Source organism: Molossus molossus, unplaced genomic scaffold (assembly GCF_014108415.1).
Source record: "Molossus molossus isolate mMolMol1 unplaced genomic scaffold, mMolMol1.p scaffold_m16_p_18, whole genome shotgun sequence".
Taxonomy (NCBI): Eukaryota; Metazoa; Chordata; class Mammalia; order Chiroptera; family Molossidae; genus Molossus; species Molossus molossus.
This window is the reverse complement of record NW_023425353.1, coordinates 61,416,010-61,432,423: the sequence shown is the minus strand read 5'-3', so window position 1 is coordinate 61,432,423 and position 16,414 is coordinate 61,416,010. Positions and strand designations below refer to the sequence as shown.

The window sequence follows — 16,414 nt, the reverse complement described above, 5'->3', positions numbered from 1 at the left end:
CCCAGCCCACATCTTCTGCTGTTGTGATAAGGACCGAAATATAAAGGCTCCATCAGGCCAGGCGGTGGGTGTGGTCCTGCTCCCCAGCTCACCTACGCCTTGTCCGGCGACTGCTCCTCTTTCGGGGAGGACGGGAGCCCTCCTGAGGCCGCCTCACTTTTCGCTGGACATCAAGGGGGCAGCTTTGTTAGCCCTGCCCAGCTGCTGCCCGTCTTAGGGACCACACAGCCATCGACCACCTACTGTGCTGAAAGGAGGTGCAGGCAGGTCGGGCACCCAGTCAGCCTTTGGGGCCGGCTGGGAGGGGCAGTCTGCCAGGCACGTATCTGAAAGAATTATTCCAGACACAGCTGAACACGGCTTTTCCTCAGCTGAGGGCTGCAGCCTCTGGACCTGGGCAGCTCTGGGAGTCAACGGGTTCCGGAAGAGGTGCCAGGAGCTGGGGCAGAGCTCGACCAGTGACCCCAGCGCCGAGTCACACTGTAAGCTCACATACAGAAAGACCCTGGGCAGTGGGTGCTGGCTCCTGCCTCACGTGGCCGCGTCTCTCGTCTGGCTCTAGGAGTCAGTGGAGGTGCCCACCGTGACCTCCAGGGACGGTTTCCTTTTTGGGACAGGGCCAAACCACCTGGGGACCATGGCTGTTGATAACGCAGCACCCAACCTGGCACCAGGCCTCCCCCCACCCCCTGCCCTCTCTCCCACGCACCCTGAAGTTCCCGAGCCAAGGGGTGAACTCTCAGCAAGCCACAAAGGAAGTATTTAAGGCCATCAGGGCTCCGGGGTCATTGCGCCAGTCCGCTTTCTTCACTCTGAAACTGCTCAAACAGCCGTAGCTTCTCTTCACGGCAGCAGGAAAGGAAGCTTCTGTCAGTTTCCCAATCACTGCAAGACGAGCGGCTGCACGCTGCCCAGGGCACCCCCGCCCTGCCCGCCATTCGCCGAAGGAAGCAAAGAGTTCAAGGTAGCCCCCAGCAGGGGGCACCCTCCATCTCCGCAGCCACTGGGACCCGGGCCTGCAGCTCCTGGGCTCACCCTCTGCCTTCCCCTCACTTCTCTCCACTCAGACGCCGTTTGCTTTCTCAGCTCTAATCTGCCACAGGAATGGCTCATCTGCATGGGCCCCTTTACAGGAGCCAAAAGCAAAGGCGGGGGGCCACCTGTCACTGACCCGCTGGCAAAGGGGAAGAATAGTAACAGCCGTGACTGAGGGTGTAGAGAAAAGGGCACTCGGGTACACAGTTAGTAGAAACATAAATGTGACCGCCTTTCTAGGGGACAGGGTGGCACAATGTAACAAAGCCTTAAAAAAATCTTCCCACCATTTGACACGGTGATTTAACAGCCCTGGCAGCAGCCCCACAGGTGACTCATCATTCACCATAGTCACCATCCATAAAGAAGTCACCTTCCATAACGTCACCTTCCATAAAGTCACCGCAAATCCTCAACCATTGCTCGTAGAGGAAATCCAAGGTTAGGTCCCCAGGAGCCTCTGGTCACAGTCTCATCGACCAGTCAATACGTACATTGTTTTACCGGTTTTCTGTGCGAAGACGCCTTAATTAGCACACAGTTGTTGACTCGTTAACACTGAACTCACGCCAAGGGCACGATGACTCACGCCCGAACGAAGCTTAAGTGCCACGTTTCCCCACGGGAAGCTCAGAGACCTCTCACGTCCAGGGACGCTGGGCGGCACGTCCTGGGGGCATTTAAGACGAGATCGCCAGCCAAGGCACAGAATGCGAGAGCGCGGCACTGGGCAGACCGCGGGCAGGACACCTGCGCCTCGTGCGAGAGCTGAGAGGGGCAGGCGCGCCTCGCCCACGGGCCTCCGCCGAGGCTGGCGGGTCTCCACTTCTCACTGCGCGGCCGTGTCCCCCGGTGATCACCGAAGAGCTGACTATTGATATGGGGGTTACAAGCACATTTTACCAAGTAGGCAAATTTGCAAAACAGAATCTGAGTAACAAGGACCAACTACATATGAACGCCGTATGACTCCACGTGTATTACCTTTTAGGGCCAGCAACAGAATAAAGGATGAAAACATCAGAACGGGGTCGCCTGGGGGTGGGGAATGACTGGGGAGATGGCGAGGGAACTTTCTGGGGTGAACTTTCTATATTTTGATAGGAGTATGGGTTACATGGGTGCACACATTTGTCAAAACTCATGGAACTAAACATTTCACAGTACGTAAGTTTTCTTAAAACCCAGCTACAAACTCCCCAGCACCTTCCTCTGAGAGGCGGGGAGGGCGGGTGACGGTCAGAGGGGCTGAGCGTCCAGGGCAGAGAGGAGGAGCGCACAACACACAGCTACTCGGCAGCCCGCCCTCCCGCCCCACCCTGAGCCTCCTTGGCTCTCTGGCTGTGCACCCGGGCACCGCTGCCTCTGCCCACACCCCACACCCCCTGTCGGGCGTGGGTCACCCGGAGAGGTGGCAGCCACAGGTAGGCCACGGGCAGAGGAGGGGCTGCCAGCTCGGAGCTGACCTCTGCGGCGGGCCGACAAAGGGCCTCTGTGTCAGCGGGGCCACCTGAGAGGCCAGCCTCGGCTGCAGACAGGCCCCAGACAATGGGGTCTTTGGAAGCTGCCCGGAAAGCCACCCCGACTTGGCCGCCGCCCCCACAACCCGGCGAGACCTCCAGAGCCCGGCTGGAGGCGCAGGGTGTGGCAGCCCGTCTGCTGGGGCCCCACAGACGCCAAACCCCGAAGGGCCCCTCCCACCCGACAGGAGTCTTCACCTCTCCAGCCGCAGCGGCGGTCGGCCACGGCCTGGACGCTGGGCCTGCACTGGCCGAGCAGGGTGTCCCGGCTCTGGAACGCGCTCAGCTGCACGGCCACCTGCTGGGCCGCGCCCTGCAGACACCAGCTTAGGGCCCAGCATCTTCCTCGGCAGATGCTCACGAGCCTCAGTGGGCTCACGGAGAGGGCGTGGCAACCTGAACTCAGTCTCCCCTGGACAAATAATCTTTCTGTTTAAGCGCTTGTGGATCTGAACACATGAACTGGGCTCGAGTTGCAGATGGGGCAAGGCAAAGAGGCCTTGATGTTCCTGAGACAGTCATTCGTCGCTGCAAGTGCCGGCCGGCAAGCAGTCACCATGCGCCACGCAGTTCCGAGAGCGTCACAGTACCGCCCCACCGACAAAACGGTGCCAGCCATCTGCCACTTCACTTTCAAGTAGCCATGCTTAACAGGTAAAAGCAGTGAAACTAAGTTTAATAATGTATTTACTTAGCCCAACCTATCCAAAGTATCCTCATTTGAACATGAAGTCAATATAAAACCTCAGTGAGCTAGTTACATTGTTGTCACACCCAGTCTTCAGAATCCAGTACTGCCCACACAGAGCACCTCTCGGTCTGGACTGGCCGCCTCCGTGGTGCTCAGCACTGCCTGTGGCCAGTGCGTCCCACACTGGACAGTACAGACACACACTAATTCACTTCTCGCAACAACCATACCCACATTTTCCTGACGGGGAGACTGAGGCCCGAGAACACTGAGCAGTCTGCCAGGGCAGACCCAGAGCCCACACACCTGTGTGTCTTTTCATTCCCACAGACAGCAACTCAAATTCTGATTTTCGTGGGATGCAAATGTCCTCTCAGATAAAAACAGGCGTGCCGGCCGGCCGACTCCCTGCTCCCCCAGGAACAGGTGGGCTGGTCACCCAGACAAACAATGGCATCCGAACTCTCCCGGCCCCTCCAGTCCTGTCACCCATGGCACCTTGCACCCACGTGGGAGAGTTCACAGGAGTAATCCTGGTCAAGTTCACAGACAAGGACAGCTAGCCTGGCACACTGGCCCCCCTAGCATGTGAGTGTGGGGTTGTGCCCACCACAGCAGTGACACCCCACTCAAAGCACGGACACTCAGGAGGGAGTCAAGGAATGCCCCTCCTCCCCTGGCCAGGGCATTCACTCATTCATTCAAAAAGGACCTGCTGAGCATCCGCGGTGTTCCAGGGTTCCAGGTGCTGCCGTGGGCCCTGGAGATACACGAACAGGATGGACACCTCCCTCTCGTGCAGCCCACATTCCAGCAGGGGGAGCTAGGCAGTAAGTCCTGTGCACAAAGGAAGCCTCACTAACCCTAACTCAGTCCCTTGTGTACAGCAGGTGTCCCATAATGGCTGCTGAGGGAATAGATGACGTGGGCTTGGATCTGGGTGTGGTGATGGACAGAGGTGGGTGAAAGGTCTGGAGAAGGATGGGGGTAGGGCAGGTGAGAGCCACGGGGACACAGGAGGAAAGTCAGTGACCCACTTGGGGCACACCCACAACCCCAGCTCCAGGACGCCAGAGCTCCACCGGGCCACGTAAGACAGGAACCATCCAGCCTCACGCAGGTTACACGCCGGCTGACAAGTCCCCTTCTCAGACTGTAGTCAGGTCCCCAGTCAGCGCCGGGAAGGAGACATCTCCACGTTACAGATTTGGGAGGTTCGGCAACCCCATGTTCAGCTCCCTCTGTCTGGCCCACCTACCAGTAGCCACATCACCCAAGTCCTCGCCCAGTAAGTTCATCCTTGGCCCCTGACACGTCAGGGTCTGACATCAGCACAGGGCGTCACAGCCACCACTGAGCGCAGGTTTAGAGAAATTACGTGTGGTGTCCACTGTCTCAGCCCACTACTGTGACCAAAACATTTCCATTTTTTATTCTGAGTACACAGCATTATAAATACACACCATGATTCATTCATTCAACAAACACTCTGAGTCACTTCTATGGACCAGGCCCTGTGTTTTATATCTTGAATCTTATCGTTACTTCAGTGGTTGGTTTTATTTCCTGACTGTCCTTACTTCTTAAATGCTGCTTTATCATAGAGCTTAAATTTTCTTTCCCAAAATAATGTAGTTTTGATTCCATGAGCCAGGCCAACGATGAGCAAGTATTATTGGTGGGAGAAGGGCACTTCTGCGTCACCCTGGTTGGGACACGATGCTCTGTCTGTCGGAGGCCTCGGCGGACAACTCATAAAAGTGCCTGCCACCAGCATCCACTCACCGCTGCCCAGGGTGTGTCCCTTCACACAGGGTTTTCACGCCCTCGCCACCCCAGGCTTCTCTGCTCTGCTGCTGGCAACTCTTCCGAGTTCAACTGACACACAGGCCCCACACAGGGTCTGAAGCAGGTCGCCCGAGGCAGGAGCCTCCTCCCAGCCTACGGCCTCGGACCCCGCAGCAGGGACAGCAAACAGAACCACGACAAGCACGGGACCCACCGCCCGTCGGTGAGAAGGCTGAGGGCAGGAGAGGGAAGCCAGGGGCCCGGCTGGCACAGCTTACACCTGCCCTCCTAGCAGCCAGCTCCGCCCAGCTGAAGACAGCTGTCTGCAGATGCCCGGCGCCCAGCCACGGCCTGTCCACCGGGGTACCCAGAATCCACCTCTTTCTAAATGCAGTACCTACTGCACCATCAGCATGGGAACCGAGTGGGGCGGGGACCCGAGCGGGGCTCTGAAGCAGATGCAAAGCCTCCACCGGCCGGGGGCAGAGCGCCATGGGAGCAGCCGGGCCCACTGGGTCCCGGCGCCGACGGGAGGCTCCGGGGAACAGGGAAGCCGCTGTGAGGTCAGAGGGGCTTCGGGCGACAAACGGCAAATCTGCTCCTGCCTCGTGGCGCTGAAATGACCATCACGTACTGTCAGCCCAGAGCCTGCTGTGACGCAGGTCCCCCGACTCAGGGGTGCCTTGTCCACGTGGTCCTCAAATTACCTGGGTCTCTGCGCCCCTGGGATCAGCTGCAGGGAGACCCACGGTAAACTCAAGTCCCCTTCCTCTGAATGACAGACAGCAGCAAGGCAGGCTTCCAGAACTTTCTACATGCTACAAAGACGTGTGTGCGAGGAGGAAGATGAGGCCCCTCACATGCTCCCACCAGACTTCCGGTGACCAGGAGTAAGCAGCCCTGGCTGTCCCAGGACGAGTCGCGGAATAAGAAGGGCGAGGAAGGAGCAGGGCCACGTCAGCCGTGGCTCTCAAACCCTGAACTAACCTGGCCACGGCTCCTGAATGACCCCCTGGGAACACTCAGGCAGAAAGTCTCCAGCCTTCCACCGTGACCCGAGAGTCCGTGACCAGCTGGTTTCCCTGGGAAGGGACAAATGAAAACCAAACCCTGGAGCAGATATAAATACTTGCTGGCAAGTGCTGCCCTGCTGGGGACGCGGGGAAACTCGGGGGCTGTTCTGTTAGGGAAAGGGTTCTGTGCAGTCTGCCAGACGGACTCCAAGCCCGGCTCCATCCAAAGTTTGGTTCCAAGCGTCTTCGCAAAGGCCTGGGGTTGGCACTGACCCTTAGTCCAGGGCATCGTAACTGTCCCCAAGAACAGTGTGGGCTGGCACCCCCTTGCCCGCCACACATGGGGGTCACACAGCACCCCGAGGGCATGCCCCCTGACCCTAACCCACACCCTACAGAGGAACATGAGAGCGACCTGAGGGTGTGGGCAGGGTGGCCAAGGCCACCATGCAGCCACCTGCAGGCTCCATCCCGGCCCTGCAGAGGGGCCAGCCCGGCTCCAGCAGGGGGTCCCGCTCCTCCAGCCAGAGCAGGCGCCCTCCACGCCCTGCCCTCCTTGTTGCTCCAGCAGAGAAAGGGGGGCTTCAACCCTGACCCACCTGTGGCCGCAGACCCCCTGCAGTGCCCTTTGTCGGGAAGCCGCTGTGCTCCCAGGAACGAGAGGCAGCAAGGCCTGGTGCCAAGATCTCGGCCTCAGCGGCCACACTCAGCAAAGCGCCTCAATAAATGTACTCAGCGGGCTACCTAACTTCTGTGTACCTGTTTCCCCACCTATAAAATGGGGATAATGTAATAGGATTATTGAGAAAATAAAACAAGTTAATGCTTGTGAGGGGATTTGCAAAGTGCCTGGCACAGAGCAACTGTTCAACAAATTTTAGCAAAACTATCTCACAGCCATAACACCAGCTAAAAATCCCTTCTTCCCCCTTCACACCCTAACTGAAGCCCCTCCATTCCTTCAACAGGTGTCCACTGAACCCCCACTACGTGGGGCCCTGACAGTGCTGGGCCCCGAGGCCACTGCCCTGTGTCTGATGGCCCAGACCGAGACCCAGCACCGCTGAGGACATTGCAGGAGTCCACAGAGGAGGCCTGGGACATGCCAGCAAACACAAGGTCACTAAGCCCCACGGCCAGTGCTCGCAGCTGTCCCCCACACTGAGGACCCCAAGTGCAACAACTAGAATGAGAATCCCCAAAGGCCTGGGGGATGGGCGGTCACTGTATTACAGTGGCTCCCGTGTTCGACTGTTTCCTTTCTAATCTCACACTCATCAGACACGTTCAGCAGAGCAAACTGGCCTCCAGCTCAGAAAATGCTTCTCCATCAGGCCATAGAGCCAAGAACCATAGCCCGTGACGCACCCCGCATGGCACATCCCAACAGGCTCTGGCCGCTGCTTTGCCCTGGCCACACGCCAGGAATTTGTGTTCTTGTTTTAACTGTGTGTCTTTTCCAAAATACCTAAAGTACAAGTGATTACCACTTACAACTGAAGATGTAGCGGCAGCTAAACAAAAAGTTGTTTTTAATCCTGTAGAGGTCTGGAACGGGGGCCTCTCCAGGCCCTCACCATTGCCAACAATGCTGCTGCCCGGCTCCTTGGCACTTGGTCAGCTAAAAGCCAGGCACTCAATTGCACCCCGAGCCACAGCCGCTGAACTTCAGGCCGAGAAGCACCCAGCTCAGCAGAGAAAGAGCAGCTTGCCCAGTGTCCACCGGGGCTGCTGGTAGATCTGGCCCAGAACACCTGGTTTCCTCACTCGCACATGTATGTGTGTTGCTTCCAAGGTTCCATCTCCTACACGGGAGTCGTAAATCAACACATGTAAAGAAACACAACTTTTAAAAAAAACCTCCGGCAAGAATGGCCATGTCTGAAGGTCAGTTTCGTGCTCTGGATTACTAGCAGAGAGCAGAATTAGATGGGTAATGCAAGACATTCTTTCCTGGTCCCAAAGGCACGGGGCAGGAACAACATCCCGAGGAGGGAGGACCTCCGAGAGAGACAGCCAGATGGGACCAGGCAGCCACCGTGGGAAAGCCATGTCAGGACCTGCCAGCACTACCGCAGGAGACCCCCTGCCCCGAGGGGCTCACAAGGGCAGGCAGCACCGTGCTGGCCGGAGGACACTGGCTGCACAGGGGCAAGGCCCTGCAGTGGGAAGGAACACCACAAGCTCAGGGGCCAGCAACGAGGCTGGCATGACAGGAGCCAGTGAGCTCAGTGGGCTGGAGCACCAAGGTAAGAGAACTACATGTCACTGCCAAGCACGGTGGCCTGAGCCTGACCCTTTAGTGGCCTGCCCTGCAGCACCAGAGCTGAGGGACGGGGCCCTGACCATGCACCTTGCTGACAGGTCGTCAGCGAGCAGATGAACTGCTCTGAATGAGGTGCGGCCGCTGGATCATCCTCTCCCTGCTAAAACCTCTGAGGAGCAATCCTGTGGACAGAGCTGGCCGGTAGGGATGGTGCGAAAGGAGGACGAGAAGTCCACAGAGGACCAACGGCACCCGAGCCCTGACCACTGACCACACAGGAGCAGCCACGTTACAAAGCGAGCTGGACCGCGCAGGGGCGCCGACAGGGCTGGCCACACGGACATCGCCGGCTCCTTGCTATCCACAGCCTGACCTGCGCTCCGACCGTGCTGTCCACAGCGCTGTCCACTCATCCCCAAACCTGTCATGAAACGTTTTTAATTTTTTTTCTTTATTGATTTGAGAGAGAGAGAAAGGGAGAGGGAGAGAGAGAAAAACATTGATGAGAGAGAACACTGACTGGCTACCTCCTGCATGTGCCCTACTGGGGATTTGGCCCACAACCTGGACATGTGCCCTGACTGGGAATCGAACCAGTGAACTCTTGGTGCCTGGGTCGACATTCAACCACTGAGCCATACCGGCCAAGCTGGCATGAAACGTTTTTAATTTTTTTTCTTTATTGATTTGAGAGAGAGAGAAAGGGAGAGGGAGAGAGAGAAAAACATTGATGAGAGAGAACACTGACTGGCTACCTCCTGCATGTGCCTTACTGGGGATTTGGCCCACAACCTGGACATGTGCCCTGACTGGGAATCGAACCAGTGAACTCTTGGTGCCTGGGTCGACATTCAACCACTGAGCCATACCGGCCAAGCTGGCATGAAATGTTTTTAATTTGCTTAAGGTTTTAGAAGTTACTTCAAATCACACAATTGCTTAAAAACTCATGTTTGGCCCTGGACACTGTGGCTCAGTTGGTTGGGCATCGTTCCATGCACTGAATGGTCACCAGTTTGATGCCCGGTCAGGGCACATGCCCAGGTTGCGGGCGCAATCCCTGGTAGGGGGCGTGCAGGAGGCGGCCAATCAACGTTCCACTCTTCCTCTCTCTAAAAGAAAAAAAAAAAATCAATACAAATATTTAAAAAACAAACACGTTTGGTGTCAGAAGCCACACATGGTTATCTTTTAAGGGCGGTGGTGATGTAAGAGGACAGAGGCAGGGGGGGTTTCTTGGGTGGCCGTGTTCTGGGTCATGATCTGGGTGCAGGTAATGTGGATGTATCTACTTTGTAAGCATCTACAAGATGTGTCTATTATACATTAATGAAAAGTTAGCCCGGCTGCTGTGGCGCAGTGGTTGAGCCAACCCATGCACCCAGAGGTCGCTGGTTAATTCCCAGTCAGGGCACATGCCCAGGTTGTGGGCCCGATCCCCAGTGGGGGGCATGCAGGAGGCGGTCAATCAATGGTCTCTCTCATCAGTGTTTCTATCTCTTTCCCTCTCCTTTCCTCTCTCTCTAAAATCAATAAAGAAAAAAAAATAAAAAATAAAAAGTTAAAAAACTTAAGTCCTTCTGATCCTGAGAGGAAGATTACCTGGTCTTCTAAAGATGCACATGGGTTACCCAATGTCTAAAGGGCTGGGTGTCCGCGTACCTCAGGTATGCACCTGCAGGGCTAGCCAGGCAGAACTGGAGTCCTGGAGGCCACTTCCACGTCACCAGGAGGGTCAGAAATGTGTTCCCATGGCAACGGGTGCCTGGACCCGTCATGGCCCAGTGTCCCCAGAGGAATCTGGGTGAGCTCCGAGGAAATCACACCTGGGCACGCCAGCCACCCGCCGAGCCAGAGGGCTAGCGACCTTCCGCCGCCTCCCACTTCAGCCCTGGGCTGGGGTTCAGACGGGCCTGGTGTCTGGGGGTAACAGTCGGCTCAGGCTTGCAGGCCCGCGTGGCAGCTGGCGCTCCCCTCTGCTCACCCCCGCTTCCTTCCCCTCCCCCCACAGGTGGGGGTCCCAGGGAACACCCCTGCACGCTGGACTCTCTGTCAAAGTCAGCTTCCTGGGGAACCCAGCCTGGGACAGTGGTTTGTTTGTCCTTTTTCCTTGGGAAGGGAGGAGAGGCCCCGTGTGAGGAAGACAAATGAGCACGGTGGAGGAAAAGGCGGGAAAGATTGAACAAAAGGCACAATGTCCTCCGCACTTCCTCTGCGTGTAAACAGTGGTGTTTGAACAGAAACCAGCCACAGGGCACTGGGCGGCGTCCTCCAAGAGGGAGGCCTGGGAAGGCCGGACACCCAGCCACATTCTCCCTGCACATCCAATTTGTCCTTAACTCTTTCCCATGGACAGAAAGACACAAAGAGGCCACAGAGGAATCCTGGAGAAGATGGACACACGCACACACACAATATTGTCACACACCTACAAAGACGGCCATGGGCCCGGCCGGTGTGGCTCAGTGGCTGAGCATGGACCCTGCACCAAGAGGTCGCCGGTCCGATTCCGGGTCAGGGCACATGCCCAGGTTGTGGGCCCAATCCTCAGTGGGGAGCATGCAGAAGGCAGCCCGTCGATGTTCTCTCTCACTGATGTTTCTATTTCTCTCTCTCCTCTCCTCTCTCTCTAAAATCAATACAGAAAAATTATTTAAAGAAAAAAAGACGGCCATGGAAAGTGCCAGAAGAGTCCTTGGCGGCCAGTTGACCAATAACTGGAAACTGAGGTGTCTTCAGACCTCACTGTTAACGAGCTCGGGGACTCCCGACGCCCCACCGTGTCAGGTGCCCAGAGGACAGCTGTGTCTGCCCCAGGGAGGGGCCTACGTAACCCAACCAAACGCCCCCTCTGCTCTGCTTCTGGCTAGAATTACATCAGCGGACCGAGACCATCACCTCACCCTGACTCTCTCGGGCTAGAGCCTGTATCTGCAGACATTCTCCTTTTTAGAAGTACAGCTTCATCATTATTTAACAAATGCAGTGTGTCGGGCAGACAAAATCCTTCTAATAACACCAGATCTAGGGAAGGGAAAGTGTCCGCGCAGCAAGCCCCTCAGCTGGCCCAGCCTTCTTATACTCCAGATGAGGGGTCCTGGACGAGAGTGGGGTTCGCTCAAGGTCCCATGGTGGGGCTGGGCCAGAGCTGACTGCCAGATGCTCAGAGGACAGACACGTTCTCCCTGCCACACAGCCGGTCACATCAGAGCGAAGGAAGCTCGCGCCACCACAGGTACGGGGCAGGCCCTCCCCTCCACGGTGCGTCCCCGGCACAAGCTCCGAGCAGAGCCACAGGCAGTATCTGATGGGCACACAGCCCCCGGCCCTGCAACCCCACCCCTGAGGGCTGCTTACGTGACCCAGGGCACATCCACACGGCGATGACACTGAGCCAACTCAGCGCATGCCAACATGGAACAACTCCCAAGACACACTGTTCGGGGCAGAGGCAGAGCAGGTGACAGCATGCCGCCACTCTCACCCGACACAGATACATGTTCATTACACTCAGGACACCCGATGGAACCGCAGGGAGGGGCTCGTTAGTCACTGCAAGTGTTTTATGTCTTTTGAATGTTCTATGTGTGAACGATGCAGCCAGAAAATCAGTGATTCCCTTTACACAGAATACCCAGAACAGGTAAATCTGGACAGAACGCAGCTTGCTGTTTCCAGGGGCCGGGAGGGGGCAAACGGGAAGCCACAGCTGCGTGGAGCCGGGGTTCCCTTCGGGCGATGAGAATGTTCTGGAACCTGACAGACAGCGTCTGCACGTTATGAAGGTACTAATGCCACTGAAGTTCACCTCAATGTTTAAAAAAACCATAACAATGAACAAACGAGCCCAGCCGGTGTGGCTCGGTGGCTGAGGGTCGACCCACGCACCAAGAGGTCGCCGGTTTGATTCCCGGTCAGGGCACAGGCCCAGGCTGTGGGCCCGATCCCCAGCGGGGGGCATGCAGGAGGCGGCCAATCGATGTTCTCTCTCATCAATGTTTCTCTCTCTCCTTCTCCCTTCCTCTCTCTCTAAAATCAATAAAGAGAAAAAAAAATTGTAATTAAAGAAAATGAACAGATGAATGAGGTTTTCACATCGGAGCTTGGGGGCAGCGCGGCAGAGCTGGTGAGAGGCTCACCTGATGGCTGAACCTGGGGGTCCACTCCCAGCCACGCCCCACTGCCCGGAGGGGAGACCTCTGGCAAGTAACGTAACTTCCCTGGATCCGTGCAGTGGGCGTAGCCCAGAGCCTGTGTCCTAGGGTGGTGAGGAGTAAATTAAATAGTCCACGTCAAGTGTCTAGCTCGGCACCTGGCACAGCCCAGGCCCCAGGGCCTCTAATCTTGCTGTCTGCCCTGCTGAGTATGCCCTTTCCCTGGGCAGATGCCTGGTCCACTCCCGCCTCCTTCAAGTCTCTGCTCAAATGCCCCCTTCGAGACGCGACCTTCTGTGATCACCTGATTTAAAACGGGAACCCTCCCTCACCTGTGGCACCATCCTCTCCTCTGCCTCCTTCTCTCCCCGAAACTGGCTTATTTATTCTGTCCATCTCCCGTCTCCTACTGCACTGTCTGCTCGAGGAGGCAGTTTCTGCCTGTCCCGTTCACTCGGTACCCCAGGGGAGAGGCAGTAAGTGTGTGCTGAGTGAATGAATGGCATCAGCTAGTATCTCCGCTCTGATCCAGAGTTCAACATGCCTCCCTGAAAAAAGAGAACTGTTGTGTTGTTGTTGTTTAATGAGCTTGAAATAAAAAATTAAACAAAAGTCTAAATTTAAAAACCCACAATATTGCCAGCTAAGCACTATTCCCAAAGGGGGGAATTTTCGCAGAAGAGACAGTTCTCAGCAAAACAATGCTACGTGCGCAAAAACATAAACCAACAAACATCTCCCTGACCTCTGACTGCCCGGTGTGGTGTGACAGCGGTCACCCTGAAGCTCCCAGGACGTGCAAGAACGCAGCACCACCCCGGGAGCCGGGGACCTGCCGCGCACCTGGGGACAGAGCGTCCATTCCTGAAGAGGGCAGACTGGACACAGCAAGCCAACCTCGTCCCCCGGGCCTCCCTGCCCCTGCTCTCCTCCACTGGCGGGGCGGTCACTCCAGTGGGACTTGGCTTCCCAGGGCTCTCAGGCCTCATGGGGAGAAACTGTGACCCCAAGAATTCAGAGTTCAAAAACAAACACAAAAACAAACAAAAAAAACCCTCAGACTCTTCTAAAAATAGGCTGTCTTTCGGTTAGGTCTCCCGAGAGACGGCCACATCACTGCCCCCGATGCGGCAGCTGCTGTCCCGCTGCCTCCAGGCCCTGCACGGAGCGAAAAGGCTGAAGCCAGCAGTCTCCAAGAGTCTGCGGTTTTCAAACAGAATAAAACAAAACCAGCAAGTATGAGCAAAACCAGAAAGGAGCATCTTCCATCCCATCGTCAGCAATCTGCCTGCGGGCTGGGCCCGGAGTGGGAATAGGGGCTGAGTCAGGAGGCACCTCGTCCACGGGTCTCAAATTTCCCCGAAAGTCAGGGTCACTCAGCTGGCTTTTGAAAATGCTGAACGCCGGGTCCACTCCAATTTCTGATGCAGAAGGTCTGGGGTGGGGCCCTATAATTTGCATTTCTAACCAGGTCCCTGGGGAAGGACAGAGATTGAGAACCGCTGCTCTAGAACAAATTCTTTCATCTTCATGTGACACCTTCCTCAACTACACACAGTACCTGCAGACACACACACAGGGCCTTACAGACCCCGGCCTGACCACTGGTCCTCAAACAGCCAGACATGCTGGCCCAGCCAACTACTGAGACCTGGGCGCGGGGACCTGAGAAAGTGCTCCCATTCAGCCCTGAACGAGCCAGTCACCGGAGAGGCTCTAAGGCTCTGAAACCCTTGAAAACCAAAGTCACAGCGTTTCCCTTTTTTGAAAGCAGTCATGAGTAATCCCACCCTGCTTCACCCTTCGCACATGGGTAACCCCCAGCTGCAAGATCCGCTTTCCGCCCAGGGATGCTTTCAAGTTTCTGAATCAGAAGTAGCAGCTGAAAGAGGAAGCAAAAAAAAAAAAAAAAAAAAGACAGCCCGCTCAAGGAGAGCTACAGCATCCCTAGTGGCAACCCCATCCCCACTGTGGGCAACTCCACCCGCATCGCACTCACCAAAGTAATCAGCCTTCGGATGAGCATCCATCTCACGCTCCAGACGTTGGGTGAGGGCTTCTAATTTCAATTCGGCAGCCGAGGGCCCAAGCTCAGAGCCCGGGATGAGGGTTTGACACGGCAGCCTCACTCTGTGGGAGCTGGGGCTCTCTGGGAGCACAGACCCCAGGCTGCCCTCAGAAGACCAGCCAGGGGGACCTTCTTTACAAGATAACTCAAGCGGGGTGGACATCACTGGATGGACACGGCTGGTGGGGCTGAGCTTGGGACCAATGCCAGGGTCTGTGCAGCCAGGCTTGGGACCCAGCCCAGGGGCTGCCTCCAGCTGCAAACTGTCCATGCTGGCTGGCAAAGATGATGGCCCAGAACTAGAAAGGTAAGATTTGGGCCCATCCTGGAACCAGGGCTGAGGGTGCACACTTGGTTTGGGCATCACGCCTGAAACCTCACTCCCCACCCCCGAGTTTGTTCTTGGAAGAGGTCCTTGACTGGGGCAGCTCAGGGCCAGCGGTGCTGAGAAAGGGGTCCTGGGCGGAGCGGGCCCCAGGAGGGCCCCATTCTCCCGGCCTGGGGAGGAAAGGCCAGGGCTCACCCACTGGGAGGAGGCAGTGGTCCAAAGACCCGCTGGCTTCTCACTGCTGCGGCCATCAACACCCCCATCCTGGCCACTCTCGAAGGACCTGCTGGAGCTTGGAGAGGGCTTCGGCTGGTAGAGGTGAGGGTCCCTGGAGGGTTTGGGCGGTGAAGGATCACCGCCTGGGGTGCCAGGCCACCCACTCCCTACACCCAGCCTGATGCTGGAAGGCACTCCTGGTTCTTCACCCCACTTTGGGCTTGCCAAGGAGAGGTTGTCATAATAGTCTCCATGGGTGAGGCAGGAAGGATCCTCGCAGGGGCTCAGCCCATGGAAAGCAGACACCTCCGAACTGGCTGGGCTCTCCTTGGAGCCACAGTCCTGGCTACCAGGCCTTGTGCCACGGACATACGGCCTGGCCTTCAGCTCCTGGGGTGGACACAAGGGCTGCCCAGCAGCAATGGTGGTGGCTGTCCCAGGAACTATGGTCGAGGCAGCCAGAGGGGGCTTGGCGGCACCGTCCATGGTCAGCTTGCTGCCCGCACCAGCTTCCCGATGGGCCTGTGGGCCTGGGCGGCCCCCTCCATTGACAGGACCTCGGCTAACCCTAGGCAAAGTCTCCTCTTGCAAGAGCTGCTGCTGCTGCTGCAGGTGGATTTTGGCCATCTTGGTGGCAAACACCCGGCGTGTTTCCTCAAACTCCGGGTTGTTGCCTGCACCCTTGTCCACGCGGAAGAGTCCGTCCTTGGAAGCCTCATACATGTTCAGGTCCTCGATGAACTTACTGGCCTCCAGGCCCAGGTGGTCGTACTTATCCATGCCGCAGAGGGGTGTGGAGGCCCAGGCCAGGTGCCGCGTAGTGTGTACGAGTGTTTGAGGGGCGGGGGGGTGATGCTGGCCAATAATGGGGGGCTCAAGTCCAGCCCAGAACAAGTAAAACTTTCCACCTGCCCAGAGTGAGAGTCATGACCCCAGGCCTCAGAGTCCAGCCCAAGGTGAGGCCTCAAGCCAGATGGACCAAGTTCTCTTCCAACTTCTCTCCCCCTGGGAAGTGTCCACGTGCGGGCAGCTGGTGGCGCTGCCCTGTCCCCGCTTACTGCGCGTTTTCTCTTCTTCAAATCATAAAAGGAAAAAGAACAGAAAGAAAGAAAATACACACCCTCCTTAAGCACCCAACTCGGAGAGGCGCGGGCGGCGGGCCGGGCGGCGGCGCAGGCTCGGCCGGGCGCGGTCCGGTCCCGTCCCGGGGCTTACCCTCGTGGCCGCCGCGCCGAGGTCCCGGCCGCGCCGAGGAGGAGCGCGCCCCGGCGCACGGGCGGCCCGGCCGCGGCAGGAAGTTCACGGGGCCGGGGCGGGCGGCCTATTGTCCGGGAG

At 57.2% G+C, this 16,414-nt stretch overlaps 1 protein-coding gene across 1 annotated transcript in view; it reads right to left on the bottom strand.

Moving 5' to 3' along the window:
• Positions 1-16,189, bottom strand: part of LIMD1 (LIM domains containing 1) — a 57,520-nt gene extending 41,331 nt beyond the window's left edge. Inside the window, exon 1 of the mRNA XM_036266340.1 lies at positions 14,467-16,189. Within this exon, the coding sequence (XP_036122233.1) occupies positions 14,467-15,859 (1,393 nt within the window). The 5' untranslated portion in view covers positions 15,860-16,189. The remainder of the gene's footprint in view (positions 1-14,466) is intronic.
• Between the last annotated feature and the right edge of the window lie 225 nt (positions 16,190-16,414).